Source organism: Tachypleus tridentatus, chromosome 1 (assembly GCF_004210375.1).
Source record: "Tachypleus tridentatus isolate NWPU-2018 chromosome 1, ASM421037v1, whole genome shotgun sequence".
Taxonomy (NCBI): Eukaryota; Metazoa; Arthropoda; class Merostomata; order Xiphosura; family Limulidae; genus Tachypleus; species Tachypleus tridentatus.
The window spans coordinates 132,316,738-132,341,089 of record NC_134825.1 but is presented as its reverse complement, the minus strand read 5'-3'; the positions used below and the strand labels follow the sequence as shown (position 1 = coordinate 132,341,089).

Below are 24,352 nucleotides of genomic sequence, written 5' to 3'. Positions count from 1 at the left end.
CCAAATTATACTTGATTAAATTCCATATGCCATTTATTTGCCCAACTCATTAAATGATCTAAATCATTTTGTGAAGCAGCAGCATCCTCTTCACAGCTAGTAACACCCAATACCTTGATATCATCAGCAAATTTAAGTAATTTATTTACCATTCCTTCATCTGTCATTAATATGAATCAGAAAGATCAATGATCCTGAATACACCATTTGCAACATTAATCCAGTTTGATTGAACATTTATAACAACCTGAGCTCTCTTCAATCAAGCTACTCTTCAATACAGTTAGTTATCTTGTTTCCCACACCAACAGAGATAACTTTTTTATAAGCCTTTTATGTAGCACTTTGTCAAATGCTTTCTGAAAATCCAGATACACCAAATCTACACCTTTACCCTCATCTATATGTTCAGTAACATTTACAAAGCATGTTAAAAGATTTGTAATCAAGATTTTCCCCTAGTGAAACTGGGTTGGCTATCTGGTAAAATTCTGAACTTTGTTAAATGAATTTGCAAACTTTATCTACTACTGATGTAAGACTAATAGGCCTATAATTACTTCTTTTACATCCAATGAAGACAGAGGTGACATTAGCTAATTTTCATTCTGTTGGTACTTAACCCACTATTCAAGGACTTACAAAGAGTTGTGGCAAGTGGCTTACATATGAAATCCTCCTTTAAAATCCAGTAGCCTTATCATTCTTTAAACTTCCCACTTTTATTTTAACAAGCTCACAATTTATGTAACTGTTTTATTCAACTTTGTTTTTCATCTGTCAGTTACTCAAGACTGGGAATACTGCTTAAGTCTTCATTAAATGGCAGAATGTATGAATAAGTAATAGATTTTTGTGATGTGAAGAGATATCTATCTGAAATAGATTTTCAGTGAAGAAAAATCTCATCATTAGCAACAGCTATTAAATTTACTTTCAAATAATAATTTTCCACCTCATTTATTTTTTCTTTAAAATATAAAACTACATATTTTTAATTTGCCTTTGGTGCTCATATATTAAAGTTTAATAAAAGATAAATGTAACAAATATTAAAAAAATCTGTGTTACTTTGGATGATGTTACTCTGAAGACTTAGTGTTTCCTTCTTCACTTTAGTTTTCCAATCATGTGAGAAAAAGAACTATTCTCAATTCACTTAAGTAAAACCTTGTTGCATAAGCTATGTTAATAGGCTTAATGTTTCCAAATTCATTTGATACACACATATATATATTTGACAGATCATTCCATTTCATTTAAACATGTTTTAAAAGTATGTGAATTAGTGTATGTTCATAAAGAAGGTGGAATATTAATCAATATTAATTCCCACAAAATCAGTAATTCTTACTACTGTACTTACTAGTATTTTCTATCTTTGTGAGTATGAATTATAGCATAACTTTAACCCAAAATTTTAGTTCAGAATAAATTAATGTTGTATAGATATACAAATATGATGCTAAATGGTGGTTACTTGCTGCATTGGTTTATAAGAGTATATGATAGATAAAATTAAAATGCATGGAATAAACTTACAAGTTTGTCTGTTTAAATATTTTTGTGAATTTGCATCCTTTCTTGCTATGGCTAAATATGCATGATTAATATACCTTTCATGTTATCAGGTTGGTCAGTAGGTCAATTAATTAAGCTACTTCATTTGGAAGTTTGGAGTAAACCATCAGACACCTGTAGACTTCTTGTCCCAGCTGCATTATACACAGTGCAGAACAATCTTCTCTTCCTTGCATTGTCAAATCTAGATGCTGCTACATACCAGGTTTGTTATAAATATTGAAATATTTCTATTTAACAATACAGGAACCAAATTTTTGTTTTACATGCAACTGATTTAGTTAATTTTGTGATATTGTCATAAACTTATGATACTTTAAAAAGGTTAATGAAGACTTCTGAACTTGTGTATGTGAGAAACTGTAAAATGATAATAGTGAAGAAATGTTTGTGTTAAATACTCTAGAAAGTATTGAATTATTTATTAATAATGGAAATGTATAAGATACTGTAAAAGCTGATTGGTGTACTAATAATAAAGCCTGATGCAAGTTTGTTAAATAATGTAGAAAAATTGATCAATTTACTAGTAATGAAAACTTGTGTCAATGTGTGAGATAATGTAAAATCATTGATCATGGTGTGAGATAATATAAAAGTTGATTGGGGTGATGATAATAATAATAAAACATACAAGTTTTTTGAAATAATGTTAAAATAAAATTTTTACTAGCAATAAAGTCACACTAGCAAGTGCATGTGAGGTAATGTAAAAACATTGATCAATTTAGTAATTATGAAGCCTTTTGTCAATCAGAGAGATACTGTAGACTATAGAAAAATATATTAGTAAACTAATGAAGACTTGTTGCGCATGTGTGTGAGTTACTGTCAAAAGCTTTATCAGTTTAATGCAAATAAGATTAAATAGTTTAAAAATAATTAAAACATGAGTGTGTGACATGTTTAAAGTACCTTATCAGTTTAATGATCATGAAGAATGTGAGATATTGGCAAAAAGATTGAACAGTTTGATAATTTGGATTTAGTGAGAATGTGTTAGAAACTGTTACAAAGATTGATCACTTAACTAACAATGAAAACTTTTGTGTATGGCATACTTTAGGAAAAATTGATTAGTTTGCTGATAACACTGGACAATAAAAAATTTGTTACTGGAGGAAACACAATTGATTTGAAGTAATTTGATGATGTTGATTCCATAAATGTAGTCAGAATTTGTCTATTGCCTCTAGATTTTGAGTTATTACAATATCTCAGCATTTTATCAGCTTCTTGTGAAATACCATGCAATCAAATCATTACATTTGATTCATGTTATGAATATAAGTTTATATAAACAGTTTAATGGGTAAAAGGCATACATTTTTTGATAACTTCAAACACTGAATATATTGTAATGGTATATAATTCCAAATATATTTTTATATATGCTCTTTGTTCTTAATATAATTGTAGAGAAGTGCACTACTTTTTGCTTCATTCCCATGCTCATCTGTTATGTCTGGGAATCACAAATCCCTCATATGCTTAATTTTCTAGAACATTTGAAAAGTTCAAAAAAACCTAAAAGAGGCAAAATCAGATGCCTTTCATTCACTCAGTTGGCCACTTCATCTTGCTTGTGTGCAAAACATAGATCTTTTGGACTCTCATTCTGTAAACATAAATTATTTTATATTTTTTATAAAATAATTTGAAATGCTGGCTGCCTCCAGTTCATGTAAAGTTCAAGGGTGCAGAAATTATCCAAACAGTTTTTGCTACATCACACACAAGGTAAAAGTAGTTTATTTGCTTTTACTTTGGATGTAAAATTGATGACCGAGAAAAACTGGACTCTACGTGTGTGTTGTAGAGTTTGCATGACGCAGTAGCTGAGAAGAAGAGAGCAAGTAAACTATTTGCAGTTCCCATGATATAGTGTGAGCCCAAAGATAATCTAGCTGACTAACTAGTGTTTCTGAATATTCAGGCAAAATTAAACACTACCTTAAGTATTCAGATATTACATTTGCAATCAAACCACTTCCTCATGGGGATGATCTTTCAATGCCACATTCACTAGCAAATTGGGAAACAAAAGTTATCCTGCAAAGATGACAATGACTTATCTTCATTCTCTTCAGCTATTAATTATATGCCTGTGACACCTTAACATAAGCTGGCTCATCTGATCACAGAGAAGAGTTAAATGATTTGATTTATGGTTTGTCTCTATCAATCAGCATGGGGAACATCTTGATTCTTGTTTATAACAACAGAATTTATTACACCCAGGAACAATATTTCAATTTTCCAAAGTCATTATCAATCTTGTTTCTCACTACAGTATGCAAGATATTTTGTGTTTCTGTACAAATGTTTATGCACTAATGAAAGAATTAGATACCAAACACCATCTTCAAGAATAGACTTTTTATTGGTTTATCTATAGTTAGTATGAAAGCTGTACCTTTATATAATGGGAACACTAAGCTATCAATTCCTGTTTTTCATGCTGTGAACATGAACAAAATATTTATTCCTTTATTTGTGGATGATATTCAAGAAATAATATGTAGTTGTGGAAAGTTAAAGACTTTAGCATACAATGTATCATTTTTATATATACATTTGAGTGCTACTCTTAATATCACAAAGACTCTTCAGAATATTATGTTTGCAAGAACATGTTAAGGTAATGAAAAATTGAAACATTCCAGATACACTGTTAAGTACCTATTTCAGACTGAATCTAAAGTTTTGTATGTTCAGATCCAAAACATGGGTAGTACATACTATTTTAATTCTATTGTGAATTTCCACACTAGTTGCCAACCTATATTTACTTTCTGACCAAGAAACAGGTGGTATAATGCCATACAAACATCTGTAAGGTGGACTTAACACTTGACTTCCAGAATTGGATTAGTGTTGCATATTCATTTTTTGTAAGGTTTGACATACATACATACATACATATGCTAGAAGCACATTGCCAAGATATCACTTGGATTTATTTTTAACTACTTCAGGCTAAGAAAAGCTTTGATAACTATCTCAGCTAAAATTACTTTTGTAAATATAAGGAAATAAGGTGTGAAACATTTATGTTTATAAAATGAAGTTTATAAAAGTTGGAAGGTTGCATATGGTTTAAATCAGTGCTTTATCTTATCATATTCCTCTAAGTTGGACCATCATGGATTTCAGAAATGAACAAGCACTTTGTTCAGTATGAGAACATATCAGAAGAATAAGTATTCAGTCATGTATACACCAGCACTTTTCCTACTTAAGAGTTTTTGTGAAGTATGATCTTATGTGGGGTCATGTTGCACAAAAATGAGCCAGTATTAACAAGTGAAGAAACTGTAAATTTATTCAATGGAATAAGGGATTTATTGGTCCATCTCAGCTGTACAATTTCCTAAACTAAAACTATTAAATAAATCAATTTTAAAAAATTAAAGACATCCTTATCATTTATAGTTTCCAAGCTTTCTTTACACCCACTGTAATTTATTGCCTCCACAACATCCAAAAACAACCCATTCCAGAGGCCAACCATCCTGTTAGAAAAATGAAGCTGTCTGAGCTGAAGATGACTTCTGTCTTGCCAAAATTTATATTTCTATCACTTAGTCCTACTTGTTCTTACTGTTAAGTATGAAAAAAAAAGAAGCATCAGCATTATCAATTCCTTTTACAATCTTAAATGCCTTAATCAGATATCTTAATATCTCTTCATATGACAACCTCTTTATTTTAGGCACCATTTTAGTAACCCTCTTTGAACCATTTCCAACAATTCAATGTTTTTCCTAAGGTAAAGAGCCCAAGGAAAAAAAACAATACTCTAAGTGTGGGCAAACCAGTGATTTCTTCTAGCACATTATGGTACAATATGCTAGCTGCTTAAAAGCTTCTTTCCATATAATTAAGATATTGCTTGGGGGTACTATGACAATTATTTTAGACCCTACATTTGATTAGTATGTTCACTGAAACAGAACCAATATGACATGTTGTTAGTACAAGTATACTGAAAGGAATTCTAAAGAATGATAAGTATTCTCATTGTAAGTTTCTTATGGTACTTTTTGTGTTGTTTTGTGATTGAGTAAAGATACCTGTCTTTCTTTTGCTTAGCATCTTTTCTTAACACTGATATTGGAAATGAAAACAAGCTTGAGTCATTATCTTAGTCACCTGGGTTATCATAAGGTTTTCCTAAAATAATATAATATTAATGTAATAAAAATAATAATAATAACAAATTTAATAACAGTATTAACTTACAATAAATCTCTAATGTATTTGTATGTATGTATGTATTATTATTTGGATATGGCACTCAATATCTGTAGTAGCCTATGTTTAGCCAAGTAGATCTATAAGACTTGATATAAAATGTGCAGAGCAGACTCTTTTGTCCTTTTTGCTGCAATTTCTTGGATTTCTCACCATAAACACTTTTTTTCAGTGTCTTTGCTCTTTTCACATTTATTCACTTATGAAGAATGTAAAAGTCTATTTTCAACCTTTTTTAATGTTAATTTATAACAACAGTTAGTAGGAATGTTGTTAGATTGTTTGCCTGCCAACATGATGTCTGCACTTCTATGACATCATTGCAAATTTTGTGAATTTTTAAACATGGAGGGATTTTGTATCATATATGTGTAATTTAGAAACATATTTAACCTGTTTTATGATTAACTAATAAGTTGAATAATAATTAAGCCTAAAGAAACATTACAAGTCATAAGCCTAATCTAACTGTTTACTAATTTTTGGTACCAGTCTATACTAAATCTGGTTATTTAATCCAGATTTCAACAAATAATAATATTAATATCAAATAATATTCAAAAATCTATAACAGTATAAGAACTTAACTCTCCATTATCTTCTCTATCCCATAGCAGCACCTTTCCTTCTTTCATTTGCAGTTTTTACTTTGCATGATAATTTGCTAACAAAAATTGTGAATTACATTTAGTGATAAGTTTATTTTTGTGAATTTTCTTTTAAATCCTTCTATACTTCCTTAATGAGTTTGAAATGTAGAAGCTACATACTTGATTTAATGAAATCTTATCATTAGGAGAAAGAGGTGTGAAATTACAGACAAAAGTGTCAGTATCAGCATGTTAATGTGTTTGATGTGTATATTAAATGTTATTAAAGAAAATTTCTAAGTTCAAGTGTTCAACTTGTTTTCATGTATTTAAATAAGTATGATCAGATTGTACTGTTTATATTATGAAGACCAGCAATCACAAGCAAGTGCAATATATATTCCCAAATGTGTCTTATTCAATATGACACTCAGAATCTATATATAAAAAGCACACATTAAAAAAAAATCTGTTATCTAATTACTACTGGGTTACTGGGCCAACAAGAACCACATTTTTTTTGGATGATAGTTTGGAAGAAGGGGGATGTTAATGGGAGTTCACAACTCTTCCACCCTTTGTTATTGCTGTTATTGATCATTTATTATATTTAATGTGAATTAACATTAACTACATTTATAGATGGTGCACATCTCTACACATTAAAATATAATTTATTAACTTTTCTATAAGATAACATACACACAGTATGGGGGGAAGGGACACACAAACATCTTATATATGTCTCAGAGAGTGCTCTATCATTCTCTATGGAGGAAACTAGTGTTCAAAGTGGTCACCTCTATAGCAATAATACATAAACTGAATTTAAATTTCTACTTCAGTAGTTCCATTAAGGCTGATATGAAGAACAATTTCTTGAGTTAACCTACTTGCTTGTGTGACCTTTTAACTTTGGCCCATAACCAATGAATGTCTATTAATTAGGTGCAGGAAACACTGTGTAAAAATATCTGTTTGAAAGTGGGTAATGAAAAGCACCTATACTGCTACGACATTAACTGTGATTTCTTCTTACAAAATAACCTTTACCATTACACAGTTTATACCATATTTTAAGTACATATTGAGTTGTTAAAGCCTATATAAAACTTTTAATGAAGTATTAAAAGTATTAAAAAAATTAAGATTTTTAGTTTTTATCATAGCAACCACTTACACACTTTTTTTTCAACTTTATGACCTGAACAAAGGATAGTTATATCAGCTTATACAGTATAATTTAAGAGAGGATACTATTCAAGACAGAGTTAGGGGGCATAATTTACAACATATTGGTATATACTTTAGATGGATAGACACTTGACACAGTATCATATTACAACTTTTTGTGAGAAAGTTATATTATAAATTAAATTATGATTTTATAATAAGTAGAACTTTCAATTCCTGAGGAAATAGATTTATTCAAAATAATCAAAACTTTTAACAAGTATTTTTTGGGATAAGTAAGATCCATACATTGTGTGAATCAAACTACTATTGATAAATGATTTTTTATAATTTACATATTCATTGTTGTAAGGTTAATAAATTCTTATTACATACATTGCATGCTGTTTTTACCACTGACTCCTGTAAAATAAAAAAGGGCATAAATCTCAAATATATTTGCTACAAATTGTCTTAAGATATTTTTGTGTAAAGTGTAATCTAGACTAGTCAAAATGTAGAAGAATGCCAGACCAAAAACCATAATTCTATGAAATAATTTTACTTTTATAAAAGTCATAGGAAAGGCACAAACCCCAGACTTGTGTGTCTTAATATGTGGGGGTTTGTCACAATGTGTAATTGTTAAAGTCTCATCTAGATTGGTTGAAGTATAAAGAAATGATAGGCCTAAAATCCTAATTTTAGAAATACAGGAGAAACAAAGGAAATACAGGCCAAAATATGTGTTTGTGTAATGTTTGACCTATTGACTTCTTAAAGTTGGGTAAGGGATCTAGATAATAAAAATGAGAAAGATTTTTGGGTCTATTGGATCAAGGTGAATGTTTTCCAAGTTTCAAGATGGTTAGCCCAGAAATATAACTGGTGCACAATTATAATTATTTGAAAGATGAAGTAGAAATAAACATAGGAAGTACAGTATTTCTCTCTCTCTATGGGGTAATATACCAAGAGGTTACAAAATCAAAGCTTAGAGGAATACGCTTTTTTGAAAATAACGTCAGTGTGAGCCCTGTTTTTTTCTCTTTGAAAGCACAAAAGTCAGATTTTGATAGGTTTCTCTTATTTTTAGCATCTACTCATTCTGCTTTCAGTTCTTTATTGTTTGTCTTATTCATTAAGGAAACAATTTCTGTCTTTGGCACGTTACTCTCACATTTCTCAATTCATAAATAATTTAGCTTTCTGGAGAACATTTTCCTTCTATTTCCTTTGTATGCTACTAGGCATATTGCATTTTTGTAATTGCCCTTCCAGTTAGAGTGTCAACATGACTATTACTAGTTTACAGTACTTCATTGGAATTTCATTAACAAGGTTTTTTTTAATAAGCTACTTGCAAATCTTATTGCTTCTTGTGAATCTCACTCCTATTATCCTCAAACTTAAAATAATATTTTCTTCTTGTCTGTACTTGTTACAGTTTCACTGTTTGTAGCTTAAAGAACTGTGCCATACACAGAGAGTACCTTGAGTTTACCAAAAACTTGTGAGCTGAATTTCTTCAAACTATTAAGTTTTGATTTGTTCATGGCTTAGTTTGTGCTACCTTTTGTAATTTGTATGCCATTATGATTAGAAGTAGTTTTGCTACAGCTCGTAAAGTGATGATTGGTTGTTTGAAAAAGGTTCTTAGAATTTTTTTGTACTAGAAATGATTATTTTTAGCACATTAAATTATTCTTTAAAAATACTATTACAATTTTATACATTGTGCTTATGTCAGTGAGCATACTGAGAAAATGGATGAAACTTATGATAGATAGGACAGATACAGAGGAGGGATATGAACTAAATGAAAAGGATGAAAAAGTTGGTAGTCTTATGTATTTGGGAAGTAAGGTAGAAAACAAAGGTGGCAGCAAGAAAGATGTAAAATGACACTTGGAACTAACAGGACTAGTGCTTAATAACTTGAGTAAGGTACTGTAGGGTCAAAAAGATGTCAGCATAAGGAAAATGTTCAGTGTGTATTATGCTGCATTAATATTAGTGACGCTGTATGGAGCTGGAATTTGGACATGGACAAAACAGCAGGAACAAAAATTGGATGGGTTTGGTGATAACTACCTGTGACAGAGTTTAGGAATGAGTTTGAAACAAAGGCTGACAAAAAAGCAGTTGATATTGGAAATACATGTATGGAGGAACAAAGATTAATAAAAAAGACATAGAGATTGCAAAAGAATATTAAAAGACCAAGAGGAAGGCCAAAATGAAGGTGGAAACGTTATGTAAGTGAGATGACAACAATAAGAGGAATGCAAGACAACCTAGAGGGCCAGACACAAGACAAAAACAGCATGTAGAAGATTGGTAAGAGTGGAGAATCCAGAGTGATGAGGTGAATGTATATGACAGATTGACCTATATATACATTTATCTTATGTGTCATATATTGATGAGATGATGTTTAAGTATGATCATACCTGGGTATTGAAATGAGAGAAAAGAGGAAGCATGAGGGTTTGTGAAAGTTGAGTACTAGATTTCTTGTTTTTCATGTGTAGTTTTTGTTTGTCATTATAATGGTAAGTAAAATGTAAAACGTTTAGGTTTGATAAGATTAGACTAGGTAAAACAATGAAAAATAGTAATAATAATACAAATTCTTCCAAATTTGTATTTACAAGCAACTTGTGCATTAAATAATATGATACTGTATTGTGAACTCAATGTTTTACTGAGTGATTTACAATTTCTTAAGCAGGATTTTAGTTATACATAGTTCAAAGAGTGATTAAGTATAAATAAATATAAAATGTTAAGAAGCAATATATGAGGATAGTATCCAACTCCCTTTCAAGCACTGGTCATACCTAAATAGTATTATTTACTTTTCCGATAAGTGTAAAGTTTATAATATTCCTCAGTAAACTGTAATTTCTTCAATAAATATCTTTATAACCTTTATGGAAGAAAGAGTGTTGCCTCAAAGAGTCTGAGTTTTAGATTGGCCTAACATTTTATTGATTTTAATTACTAACATCCTTAGATTGTTTGTGCTCTCTAAATCTGCCATAGCTTGCTATTTAAAAATCATATTTTTCTTATGATTCCTGGTTAATATTTTAAAAAATGGTATATGTAGACTGCAACACTTTCTTATCATTCTTGTACAGAATGAGAGGTAAATGATGATTATCACTTTAGAAATCTGCACGATGCAAGGTGTTTTGTAATTTTGCATAATTTTTAACAAGTTGATTACCTATGTTATTTCCATAATTAATCTGCTACATTCAAAGTGGTTGGAGATACCATAGGTCTACTTTGTAATTAATTTAGTATTTGTCTGTTGGGATTAAAGATATCATGATACTATATTTTATCTTTAAAATAATTTAAGAATGTAAATATTTTTTGATAATTTAATGTATTTAAATAATGCCCATGCTCTGTTATGGTCAGCAATATCTTAATTATTTTGTTAAGCCATGTTTCAAGTTATACAATTTTCTTTTTGTGATTTATTGTTTGTTTGATGTGTTGCATACAAATTTAAAAAAAATTTTTTGGTACATAATGTAGGACAATATTATTTGTAAACAAATTAGTAAATAATCATGTAAGCACCTCGTATATAGTATTTATTAAGATTGGGGAACAAACTTATGAAATTTAGCTGGGATATTTTTATTGCTAGTGGTAAGGATGAAATGATGTTTTTAACTCCATTGAATTTTGGGTGTTTAATGATTTGTAGTGTAAAGATCTGTATGTTTATTAAATATAATTTTATTTTCAAAAATATGTGCTTTGCATTTAGTTTACTAAATTATTCTGTTGCTAAGAAGCCAAATATTAAAAGATATTTTTTAGCTAATGAATTATTTAGGAGTAAAAGATAATGATAATTTACTTTAATGATTAATGAATAATGTTTTATATTCTAGGTGACATATCAACTGAAAATTTTGACAACGGCTCTTTTTACTGTCTCAATGTTGCATAAACATTTAGAGATACAACAATGGATATCTTTAGTGCTTTTAATGACTGGAGTAGCACTTGTTCAGGTATAATGTTATCCTAATAGTTTTGTATATACTTTTATATAGTATCTTTATATTGCTGTGGTTAGTATTCCCAATAATATTTTTGAGTCATCTTTGTGAAGTATACTTTCAAGAAAATTATATGTGATTTGATTAGTTATTAATGAAAAAGTTAAAATTTCCATAATTGACAAGGGTTAGCTCTTCATAAAATGTTTTCTATTAAGATTAAATTATATTAAAATTGTGCTTTATTAATAAAAGTATAAGATAAAGAACTATTAAATTAAACTTTGCCTTGACAGGAATTAAAGTATAATTTGTATATTATGTTACTTTATAAAAGTATGCTAAAAATGTACTGTTACATTTCACTTTCTGGTTTCAGGTTAACGTAATGAATACAATGTATTAATAGAAACATTCTTACCATCCACTGACACCATAGCTTTATCTCACTTTTCAGGGTTTCCACTTTTTACCCATCTACATATTGAGAATACTTGATCCAGTCTTTTATACCTCACTCAGATGTCTTGGGCAAATTTTTTTGCCAATTTCAATGCATTCTATTTTGACACTACATATAAGCAACTTATCCCAATAACATAATCATTTCTCAACAAAGCATTCATCATGGATTTCTGTCAACAGTAGTGTTGTGCTTATTTACTATTTACGTTGTGAAGTTTGATGATGTTGCATTTGTGTTGTTATTTTTTGTTTGTAATTATACCTTATTTAAACAAATAAAAATTATCAACTGTTGTAAATAAATTAATGTTTCTACTACAGAAATTAACAAAACCTCTTCCACATCTATTATTGGGTGTCTACCAATAACAAGGGAAGGGGGTCATTCTCATTCGAGGCTGTCCATGATACAGTCTGTAGTGAGATGGAGACATATATGAAAATTAATGGTGTCTCTCTGGGAAGTTCTTAAGCAGTTTTTGCAAATAACATGGAAACAACTGGTGAGAATGATTTGCCTTTCTAGCTCCTTATTTTATTTGGTCAACCTCAACAGAGGATAATTTTCAACAGTACCTTCAGTCCCTTTTCATGAGTTGTTTAATAGTGTTTGTGTGGCTCTTGGGTTCTCTTCTATTGAATTTGACCCTATTCTTTCAGAAGGGTTGGCAAGTAACTACTTGTTTTTTTCCTCCTTCTTCTGTTATTACTTTTGACGCTGGGTGATTATCTGCTCAGTTCCAAAACAGAAGAGCTATGCCTTGTTCCCCACATTTATCAGATTGACATACTTTGGCTTATCACTGCCAGGAGGAAACTTATTTATATTGTAATGAATGGGACTCCTTTTTTTACCTGTGGGGGTCAAGATTGGAACCTGTGACACTTTAAACAGATTACAGTTTTTTTCTTATTTGTCTTACACTCATGACAGTTCTGAGGTATTTATCTTTAATCCAACAAAATTTGGAAGCTTATCAACATTCCCCTCAGCAATTTGAGGATGGGTTGGGGATTTTGCTGACTTGTATCTTGGTCATATTGTCTTATTCCATCCTTCTTTGTCTGGTCTTCTGGCTGGTCTGTTGTTAGGATCTATGGAGTATGGATGTTTTTTTAGAAAATGTTTGTATATTGTCTTTTGTCTTCAGGAAGTTATGGGAATCTCTGTTTCTCCATTTTGTGCTATTTGGTGGAGTTCCAGAGACATTAGAATTGTGAATTAATACTACCCTTTTACATTCATCTTTAGTGTCCTAGATTTCTTGTCTTTCTGTCTCTAATGTTAGGAATATCAGCTTTTAGTGTTTCCTAACCTTCTCCCCTAATTCTCAGATCAGTTGGTTTCCATAATAGGGTCCATTCTTATTCCAAAGGATCTCTGACTCATGCAGACCAATAACATGGTGACTATCTCAAGGGTGGGGAGAAGTGATGGCACAATTACATCACTTCCTAAACATTTGGAGCTTTTTAACTAGGGAAGCATGAGTACTCCAAGTCCTAGCTTCAGGGTTGGTCATTCAATTTACATCATCTTCACCATTCTTTTAACCTTGTTGCCTTTACAGAGTTGTTACTCAAAAAGGCAGTAGAGAGGGTGAATTCCATTCTACCAGTATTTTATTCTCATTTATACATAGTACTTAAGAAGACAGAAGGTTGGTGTCCACCCTTTGATTTATCTTGGCTTAACTAATTTTTAGAGCCTCCTAGCTTTGCTATGGAATTTTTTCTCATCCTATGGACGATCAAGTTTGATGTTACTAACACTTTTTGTCTTTATTTCCATAATGAAATCTTGGAGGTTACTCAGGTTTGTGTACAAGTGACAGGTGCTACAGTTCCAGGCTCTTTCTTTTTATCTTATATCAGCATCTTGTGCCTTTTGCAGAGCTGTTTGAGCTTTTTCTCAATCACCTGCATTTCTTAGGGCCTTTTTACACACCGTTGTATAGACATGTGTCTGCTACTGGCTTCATCCTGTTAATTAGTAGAACACTCTCCAATTCACCTTTCAGAAGCCACAAAAGTGGACTTCCTTATCAGATTGGAAAAATTATTTTGTCACTGATGCAGTATATTTTCCATTTGGTTGTGTTTTTCAATACTCACTTAAGTTGCACTCAATCAATCCCTCTCATGCTTTAAGCCATGGAAAGAGCAATCAATTCTTGTATTTCAGTCTCCTCCTACTGATCAGATGGTTCCCTCTTTTTTTGGGAATATGGGCATCTCTTGAACCTCTCATTCTTTGGAATGAGACCATATGAACTCCTTTTAGTGGTCACTGCATGACCAGTAGAAAATGCATTCTGATCCTTTAGATCATCCTGCCTCATTACTCAAGAGGAACATTGTCAGTTTTGAATGGTGGTTGAATTGAAGAGCACTGCTATTGGAGTACCCATTCTACCACCTCATCCAGAGATCCATCTGTTCACAAATTCATCTCTCCAGGGATTGGGAGCTTATCTTCAAGGTTAAGAGTTCCAGGGTACTTGGACAGAAGACAAGTCTACCCTTCAAATCGATGTTCTCAAACTTCTTGGAAGTCATTGAGCAATGGTTTAAGGTCTATTTCTTTTGAAGGGAAAATTGTCATGATACATTCTGATAATTACACAGTTGTATCTCGGGGTTTTCATCAAGGAAGCATACATTTTCAAGATGGTTGTTTCCATACCTTGTATTTTCTCTACTGGGTTCATTCCTATGATATCACTCTTTTAGTATGTCATGTTCCAGAAGTGATGAATTTAATTGTAGATTCCTTGTCTAGACCCAACCAGATTCTTCCAAGGTTTTTCAGTGGATACTTTTGATGCCTTTTTGGAATTTCAACTGTAATTGTTTTAGTGTTCAATACCTTGTCTTCAAGTATTGGCAGTAGATGCATTCAGTCAGGTTTGGAAAGGTTTACATCTGTATGCTTTTCCTTCAACTTGGCTATTGCCTCAGGTTTCGACTGTGGTTTATTTTACTGTCTGCCAAATTTTCTTGGTTGCAACTTACTGGCCAACTGGTTCCCATTTTTGCAATATCTGCCAGAATATCAATGTCTACCTTTACCTCTTCCACATTGGAAATCTCTGTTGTGACAACCTTGATCACAAGTTCTCATGCCTGGAAGTTATGCAGTCCTTTGCCTGGCATACAAGTTTAACTTCTAAGATTTCTCTGGGTATTTGAGAAGAGGCTTGCTTCATCTAGAGTGGCTTTATATAAATGATCCTTATCCACTATTTTTAAGCATTCAAAGGTTGGAAAGTTTTTAAGTCCCAATTCTATATCTACTTAAATCCCTTTGTATTATTCAGTCCATATAAACTTTTCAGTTATCAAATTGGGATTTTGCAGTTGTTTTACATGATTTGGCTCATCCTCATTTTGAACCTTTAGCTTTGTGTTCTTTGTTTCACCTTTTTCTTAAATTGTATTTTTCATAGTTTTTGGCTTGTAGATGTCATTGGTCAGAACCATTTGCAATCTATGGGCATAGAGACTCATTATCTTTCCACATTTGTCTTGTTTTACCCCAATAGACCTTTTTTTTTTTCCCAAGACTCTAGAGGGAAAAATTCCTTCTCACCAATCTATTTGCTAGCCATTTGTCACCTTTATGACTGCTCCATTCCCAATTGTTTGTTATATCCTGTCAGGGCCCTCATGTTTTCTGTGGCTCTTACTAATTCATTCTAAGATATTAGGAACCAGTTGGTTACATCATTGGGAACCTTCTTTTCCCATGACTTATCTCCCATTCCCCTTACAAGGTGGCTGCATAAGTTGCTTCATGTGACCTATAATGGATTATTGTTACAGGAGAGGAAGTTTTTGTTAGTCACATCCCACCAGATTTATCGTATTTCTATGTCACTGGCTGCCTGGTGTAGTTGCCTTTGTAAGTCATTGTGCAAGCTGGTGTTTGGACTACTTCTGATACTTTCCTATCATGTTAATTGCATTGTCTGGCAGTATCTTTTCTGAAGGTTCTTCCTATCTCCTGCAGCTATTTTGACCACATTTGTTAAGAGTAATCAGAGGTGAATATTTTCCTTGGTCGTATACTATTGTTTTCAGAATTTCTTTATTTTTCACTTATCTCTCTCTGTGGTGAGTATTGCCCAACCATGTATGCTTTCTGTTCTCAATTCCATACTAGCAACCACTTTCACTGCAATTTATACAGGTTGCAGCAGGCTCTGTCAAAATGGAGTGTTCCATAAAACCATCTAGACATCTACTGGATAATATTACCCTATTATAGACTGCCACTCATAAACAATCATGAGTAAAGCTAAAGAGGATCCTGCTCATTTCTGCTTATCTTCAGGTTTCATAAATCAGGATTAATTTGTTTTTACAAAGGTAAGGAACTTGGTTCACTTACAACACAATTTCCAGAGCACTTTTCTTGATGATTCCCAAGTGCATTTTAATTCTCTCATCCAAACTCAATTAGTGGAGCTTGAGAGCACTTACCAGTTTCCAGTTGCTGGGGTGGAAGACAGAGGCTTTTTCCTACAGAATATTTAGATGTGTGTTTCTCAACTCTTAGAGAAAAGGGTGAAGTTAGGGGTCTTCCTACTAGTGCCTGGATGTTTTTTCCCATTTAGTATGAGTAGCACCAGCCTCTGTAGGAACCTACTGAAAATTTTGGTTCAGATTTGACAGAAAACTATCCATTTTCTGGAATGCATCGCCCTTCTCTTTGATATGGCACCTATCAATGCCTTATCAAGGAGGCACACATTTTTGAGACCTTTGTTTTAAGACTTTGGATTCTCTATACTGAGTTCATTCCTATACTTTCAGTTTTTCCTTCAGTCCATCCCTCTTACAGATACATCTCTTCAAGAATTAGGAGCTTATCTTCTAGATCAAGAGTTCCAGCCAGCTGTTTCTAGAGCATTGTTTTTGAGGACTTCCCAGTGCATTTTATCCCTCTCAAACTCTGCTATCTCTTTCACTATAATTGGGATCATATGGATGGTATGTTATCACTTTTGTCTTCTCACTTTTGTATGTGAAATATATACTAGTGTGTGTGTAATTTTGGTTATTACTCTTATATTTTCATTATATTACAAAATGGATTGTTTTATCGTGTATGAAATATGTATATATATACTAGTATATGTATAATTTAGGTTTATGGAATTTTCATTCAAGTACATGTAATGTCATGAAATTAGATTAACATATACTGGAAATTACTCTGTTTCTTTGCTTGCAAAATATCAGGATTTTTGCAGTGCATTTGTTACTTTTAATTTTCATTTAAAATTTCTATCCTGTTATATGTCAGAAACCATACCATCTTAATATCTTGAGGCACTGACAAACTGAATACTGAAACAAACAGTACAACTTAGTAAATCTTAACTTGGTGTGACATGTTACAAGAGAACAACTGGACATTTATTAAATTTTGATAAACAAGTCCCAGTTTTAAGTTTGACACTGTTTTGAGGTATTATATGATTGTACATATATGCAGACTGGAGCAAGCATTCTTAATGCATAGATGGGGAAAGAGTGTACCCATGATTGAGAACTCAGTGTGGTCCCATCCTGAGGCCTTGGTTGAGCATTGAAGATAATTTTGTGAAGAATTTGCATGTTTTCAATGTAATGTGGTTCTCTACTTTTGTACCAATTTTTCTCATGGGACACAATGATATGATGTATCCCATCTTAAAGCTTTTTACGGCTCATCAGATCCAATCTACCTTCAACATCTGAATGAGGTTGGTTTTGACTTAGCATGGAAGAAAGTCGTAAGTTGAGTTCACAACCATTTTCCATGTTATTACTCTCATCTTGTCGTTGTTTCCAAAAAAGACCAGGAACTCACACTTGATCAATGACCTATCTTCTATTAGTTGTTTTTAGATCATCCCTCACTCTCAGATGGAAAAATTATTTCTTTATCACTGGTCTTTCCAATCAGGTCTATGGATGACCAAAGTAGATGTTTCCTCAAGTTCATTGTCAGGGATCGTATCTTTCATTTTAGTGCCTTTCAATTCAGAAAAGCATTAGCCTCATATGTATTCTCAAGATGAGTGGTATGGGTATTAAAATCTTAATTAAAATTAAAATATGAAACAATGTTTTAACCTTCAGGTTAACAAAGAGAGTTTGCAATTGACAGTTGCCAGGCATGTTCTGGGGATGAGAGTGTAAACCATTTACACAAATTAGTCTCATATGTTTTCATTTATGTTATACAAGGTCTTGGACTCTGGTTTCACTTTATGATGAATTGCTCCTCCTCTCCTGTTCAATGGTGGAATTCTAAAGTGAAATTTCCTTCTTATTCATGAAGCCAGTCATTTGGGTTCACTAGTCAAGACTTACAAATTCTTCCTAACCCTGACCCAATATCATATTCACCTCAGGATATTTTTCAACTCTTACTTCATTTGTATCCAACTTTCTCTTTGTCTACAAGACCTCAAGAATCAAGTCTCCAAAGTCCATGCTTCTCCTTTCTCACAGGATGTTCTGTTTACTTTCTCTGAAACTTCTTGTTCCACTCAAGTATGCTTATATGTCTCTTAAAGTGGACCCTGCACAAGCAATGGAACCTATCCATAGGATTTCCTTCTCCATCTCCTGGAGTATCTTTCCTGGTAGCTGGACTTCTCAAACACCATCACAGATATTGTATTATCTCATTTTTTTCCAGTTGCTTTTATTGAATTTTGGGCTAATTTGATGCATGTACCTTTTTTCTTCTGACATTTTTCTCTTTCTCCCTCTCTCTTGATATTTGTGTTTATGCTAATATCCTTTTATATCAATTTCATACTGAACCTTATCAGTCTTATCCTCCTTAATATCAGGAATCTTATTTTCTGGTATATGATCTAGGTTCTTCTACCTTCTCTGAATATTTTCTTCCAGCTTTGGATTCAACACCTTCTTATTTGTCGCTCACTTACCTTCAGTCTGCTCATCTTTGTTTTTTTCGTGCTCAGCTTCTTCATTATCTACCAACTCTTCACCTTCTCTTGGAGATTCAATGTCTGCCTGGTATCTATGTTGACCTCAGTATCTCTTTCCACAGTGTTTAAAGTAACTTAGTTTCTTTGCATCAAGTATACCTTACTTTTAGGTGTTCTTTTCACCCAATCTTATCTAAAGGACCTCTGTCTGGAACCCTCCTTTTGAAACAAGTTTTTTTTGTTTTCAGTGAGGGGGAGTGCTTCTTACACTTTAGAAACTTAAGCTAAGGGTGCTCATTAGCAGTCATCTCTGCTTTCTTTAATTTCTGATTTTCTTCCTTTCCAAACAGGCTTCTTGTTCATGTGAATCTTATTGGGTCACCCCTCTCTGTTCTTCATCCTCATGGTACTTTTATACATCTGCCCTCTAGGAGAGTTGACCAACTTAGTTGATGGAGGTAATTGGTTTTTGGAGCCACCCATAATTGTTGGCTAAGAGATAGCCCCAATCTATCTCTGTTCTATGCACCTGTGGACTTAGTTTTGCAGCAGATCTTTGTGTCACACATTTCTTTGCCATAGAATTTCCATGCCTTTTTTGTACTTCCTCTCTCTTTTGCTCCTTCAGTTGTATTTCCACCCCTTTCAGATCACTTACAATTTTGTAAATGAGACTGTGTCTTCTCTCTAGGTTATGAATGCTGTGGAACATTCCCTTAACCTCTTTCTGTGGCTTACTCCTACATTTTTGTCATTCCCAAAATATATTGGAGATTGGGAATCTTTCATAGATATCTGATCCTTGAATAAAATATCTTGCTTTCCTCCAGTTAAGGATGGAATGTTTTCTCAACATGAAGTGGATGTTCTCTCCCAGATTGTATATAACCAAGGACGGTGTTTTGAATTTTTATCTTCACTTTCCAATTTATCCATCCAACTCTCACTTCTTCTGATTCATTCACAATGGTTGAAATTTTCAATTCTAGGCCTATCTTTTGAAGCTAGCAATAGCTATATACATTTTAAGTCTGCTTCTGAGAACATATGCAAAGAGAATGCATTTATAGTGTCTACATTTCCACCATTATATGAACAACTATCTCCTCCTTACCTCAATCCAAAGAAGCATCCTTAGCTGCGGTCTCCCTTTTCCTTCACAAATCTTTTTATTTTGGTTGAATGCTCAAGTTTTCCAAGTTTCCTGGACTCCTACCCAGTATTGATGCACTTAGGAGTATTTTTCCAAGTTGTTTGTGGGGCATGCTTAATTTTTTCTTATAAGTTGTCAAAACATGGATCTTCTGGTTACCAAAGCTCTTTTCTCCTCCTCCTCTTTCTGTGTAGGAGATTCTGTCTTTTTGTGCCTGTAGCTTCTATCAGTTTCCTTGTTCCTCTCAGACAAACTTATTTGTATCCTCTTTAGTGAATCTTGACTAATCAGTGGAATCTGTCCCGAGATCTACTGTTTTCTCTCATATCAATTCCTCTATTTTACCCGTTATTCTCAAGATTGCTTTGTAATTCTTATATGGCACTTGTCACCTCTCTTATGCCACTTGGACTGAACCTGCATGTGTTCATCAGTGACACTCTCATCTGGGTGAAGGCAGTTTCAAACACCTATGCCTTTTCTGATGTATTAGGTTGAGGAATAATTTGTGAGCGTTTTTTAAATAATTTCATTCAAGCATTACATGCAAGACTATACAATACTTCAATGCATGAACACATTACACCCAAAACATTTATTATGATACTTTATTTCATGTAATACCTAGGTATATAGTATGCATTGTTGTAAACGAAATTGCAAGAAATTAAATGCGAAAAGCAGATGGTGTCGAAAATGCTCGATTTTGTCCACTTGACATTTCATTTAATGAGCTGAAAATGAAAGCAAAAATTAAAGACATATGAAAATCAAACACACCATCTATTAGAGCAAAAAATTATCTACCAAATGACATGAAATATTTTGCGAAAGCGTTTCATTTATGAATATATTTTTTTAACTTGAAAAAACGCTCACGAATTATTCCTCAACCCAATATTATCTCTAGCGGAATTGTTTCTTATATGCCTTGATATCTTTTTGTAATTCATGAGGAAAATTCCATTGTCATTTCAGGCCTACATCCATCAGAATCGGTTGTTAACTCAAGAGCTTTAAAATTGCTGTTCAATGAACTTTATATCTGATCCTTCCTACTAAGTATTTTTTCCATTTTGTGGTGTTTCAGTGGATTGGTTCCTACTTTGGAAGCCCTCTTATTGATGACTTTGTAACTTTTTTCAACATCTAGCTTCCACTTTTCTGATCATCAATCTCTAGTTGTAAATTTTCTTTCTTTATGCCTATCTTTTTTTTTTCACTTATGTGTAGGATGCTTATTCATGGCACCTTTTGCTAGGTCTTTTTCATTGCTCCTTTTTTATGTATCAAACTGAATTGTTGTGTTAAATTAAAGCTACTTACTGGTTGCCTCTATAACATTGCCATATTTGTTATTTTTATACATCATCTCAGTCTTTGTTTTGTGCCAATGATAAATATAAAACTTGTGAGATTAACAGTATTGAGCTATATTCTTGTGGTGATGACATTAATGATGTGCATTCTGGTTGGCTTGAACCTCACCCAAGCACTGATACATCCATTCTTTCTGGACTATCATCATTGCATTGCACTACAGCAATCATGCATTCATCCGATATGTGTCATGGAATTTCTGTACTCACTGAGTCATACATTGCCATTGGCAGTTTATTGACCCCAACAATATAACTTGATAAAAAATGTGTAGTTATCATTAGTAATATTAGTAATTTATAAGATGTTGAAAAGTATTCCTATGTTTATGATCATGTGTCAGCACCATACATTTTTCATAACACCTTTTCTCTTGGGTTTAGCAGCAAGTTTAAAATAACTATAGGCATAATGCAAGCCAAATTACTATACAGCCCAAAATTGTATGACATTTTTAAGGGTTTTTGCTATTCTTTTTCTAGTGCACAGTCGGTTTGATAGTTTTACTTGTCAAAAAAGTAATTAACAACTGGGTAAAAATTAGTGGTACATTAAGCAACAATTCTAAGCTTGTTTACCTACCTGATTCTGTGTAGGCTGCTGATATTTTCAAGTCTTTAATTGGATATTCATCATCAAGTAGAATTGATATGATTGCCAACAGTACCCTAGAATCAGGTAAAACTAAAAAAAAAATATACCCTCCACCAAATTGTTTGCACTATTTTGTTTATAGGAAAATGAGGCTTAGCATTTTGTGGCAATGCTGAAGGTATAAATATTAAAAAGGATGAAATGCTGAGAGCTCACTTATATCATTCCAAGGCAAAAAATGCTACATATTTATCTGCCTGCTCAGTAAATAACATCTTCAACATTATAGGATGTGATTAAATTTGATAAAAATTATTAATAAAGTAAAAGAGTCTGGCTTGTATTCTGTTCTTGCTGATTAAGTGTCTTCTCACAATGTGAAACTTTTACCAGTATATCTCCACTTTGTAGATGATAACTGTGAAATTAAGGAAGAATTTATTGGCTGTTAGCCTGTAGAAGATCAAAGCAACAGATATTGTATGTGCAATTACAGAGATATTGATTTTATGTTGGATCCAGTGCAGAGCAGCTTCATGACACTTTCTGCTACTCAATGTATAAATGTATGCATTACATGCTGTGTTGAGAATATTCAAGGTTGAGAAATTTTCGTTTTTATGTTATCCATTCTTTCTTAACACGTATGAGACTATTTTATATGGAGATGATTATTTTGAATTAATGTTTAATGACAGTTGGGTTGCTGAAGATAAATAAATGCTATGGCTTATTAAAAAAATACTAGAATTCTCTGAATTAGTTTTTGTGTATAACAGCTTTACAGTGTTCCATTTACTATTTGAAAGAAGTTCTGTCAATATGCAAAGTCCAAGCCAAAACATTGTTTCTGGTGTTTCCCCTTAGAACAATGCTATAAAGAATTGACCCTACTAAGAGTGAGCATGGATGATTATTCACATTGTAGCTTCAAACACAATGGTAATATTATAAACAAATTAAATATTAATTATTATTGTTAGCATGCCACAATTTAGTCAGTGATATGCCTATCATGTAAATACAAATCATAGTTCTGCAGAAGATTAAGAAAACAGTAACTATTATTTTTATTGACCACATTATCAATAATCTTTCCTCCAGATTTGATGCACATGTAATGCAAGCAGTATTAGTTTAGAAACTTGTGCTATCAGAACCTACACAAGAAGGTCTTTCTCAGATATCAGACAGGCTATAAATTTTTACAAGGAATATTTGCAAATTGTAATGTTTTTGATGAAGAATGTTATTTATAGAAGACAAAATGGATTTTTATACCCCTCCATGACAGGCCTGAGATACTGGATGACTACTTAAAAGCTAAAAACATGCTTCATATACTAAATATCTTTATGTTGTTGAAACCCTTTGCCACTAAGTTCATTTTCACGTGAATGTTTGGTGTCTTCTGTCTGCTGATTGAATAATCACCCAAAGTGTACACAAGGTGAAGAAATACTGATTGCTCTAGCTTTAATATAAAATAATTATGACACAGCTATCTACATTAAAATTGTATGCAAGTTCTTTATGGAAAAGTAATCCAGAAGAATGTAGCTTGCTAACATGTTGTTTCACTAGTGCATACATGTATATATATGATGGCAAAAGAGTGTAATAATTAATATACTATTGTCATATAGAGTTGCTTAGCTTAGTAATATAATTTAATATTTAATAACTACTCTGCACTTGGGTAGTACAGTACTTTATTGTAATAAAACATACATATTTATGTTAATTTAAGTTTAGCTCCCCATGCAATACTACAAAAGAATGATGATTTGTTGATTTCCATTGGATGTTTATGGATCTTGTGTGAACTGCCAAGCAGTTGTTTAAGCTACATTTAATCTTGTAGTATATGTTTTATACACATTTTTTGGGTGCATGCCCATATATTCTTCATAGTATTAGCATGCGTAACATGCTGATTGTACTTTGCACAATATGCGTTTTCTTTTAATCTCATAAATTAAAACTCCTCTTTCAAACATTTTGTGTACAGGCCTGAATGTTTTTGGCACTTAAACTTCAAAATTATTGTACTCTCTGTGTGTGTGTGTGTGTGTGTGTGTGTGTGTGTGTGTGTGTAGAGTAATTCAGAGCACCTTTTATGTCTCATCCAGCATGAATGAAAGGCTTCTTGGGCAGTAAATTGTCAGAAAT

General features: G+C 32.4%; 1 protein-coding gene across 9 annotated transcripts in view; it reads left to right on the top strand.

The window, feature by feature from the left end:
- LOC143224335 (UDP-N-acetylglucosamine transporter-like) overlaps nucleotides 1–24,352 on the top strand; it is an 88,905-nt gene that overhangs the window by 31,923 nt on the left and 32,630 nt on the right. For all 9 annotated transcript variants that reach the window (XR_013013373.1, XR_013013345.1, XR_013013349.1 and 6 more), the window contains 2 exons: nucleotides 1,632–1,786; nucleotides 11,522–11,644. Coding sequence is in view for 4 of the 9 variants with exons in the window: in XM_076452730.1 (XP_076308845.1) it covers nucleotides 1,632–1,786; nucleotides 11,522–11,644 (278 nt within the window). In the remaining 5 variants the exon portion in view is untranslated. The remainder of the gene's footprint in view (nucleotides 1–1,631; nucleotides 1,787–11,521; nucleotides 11,645–24,352) is intronic.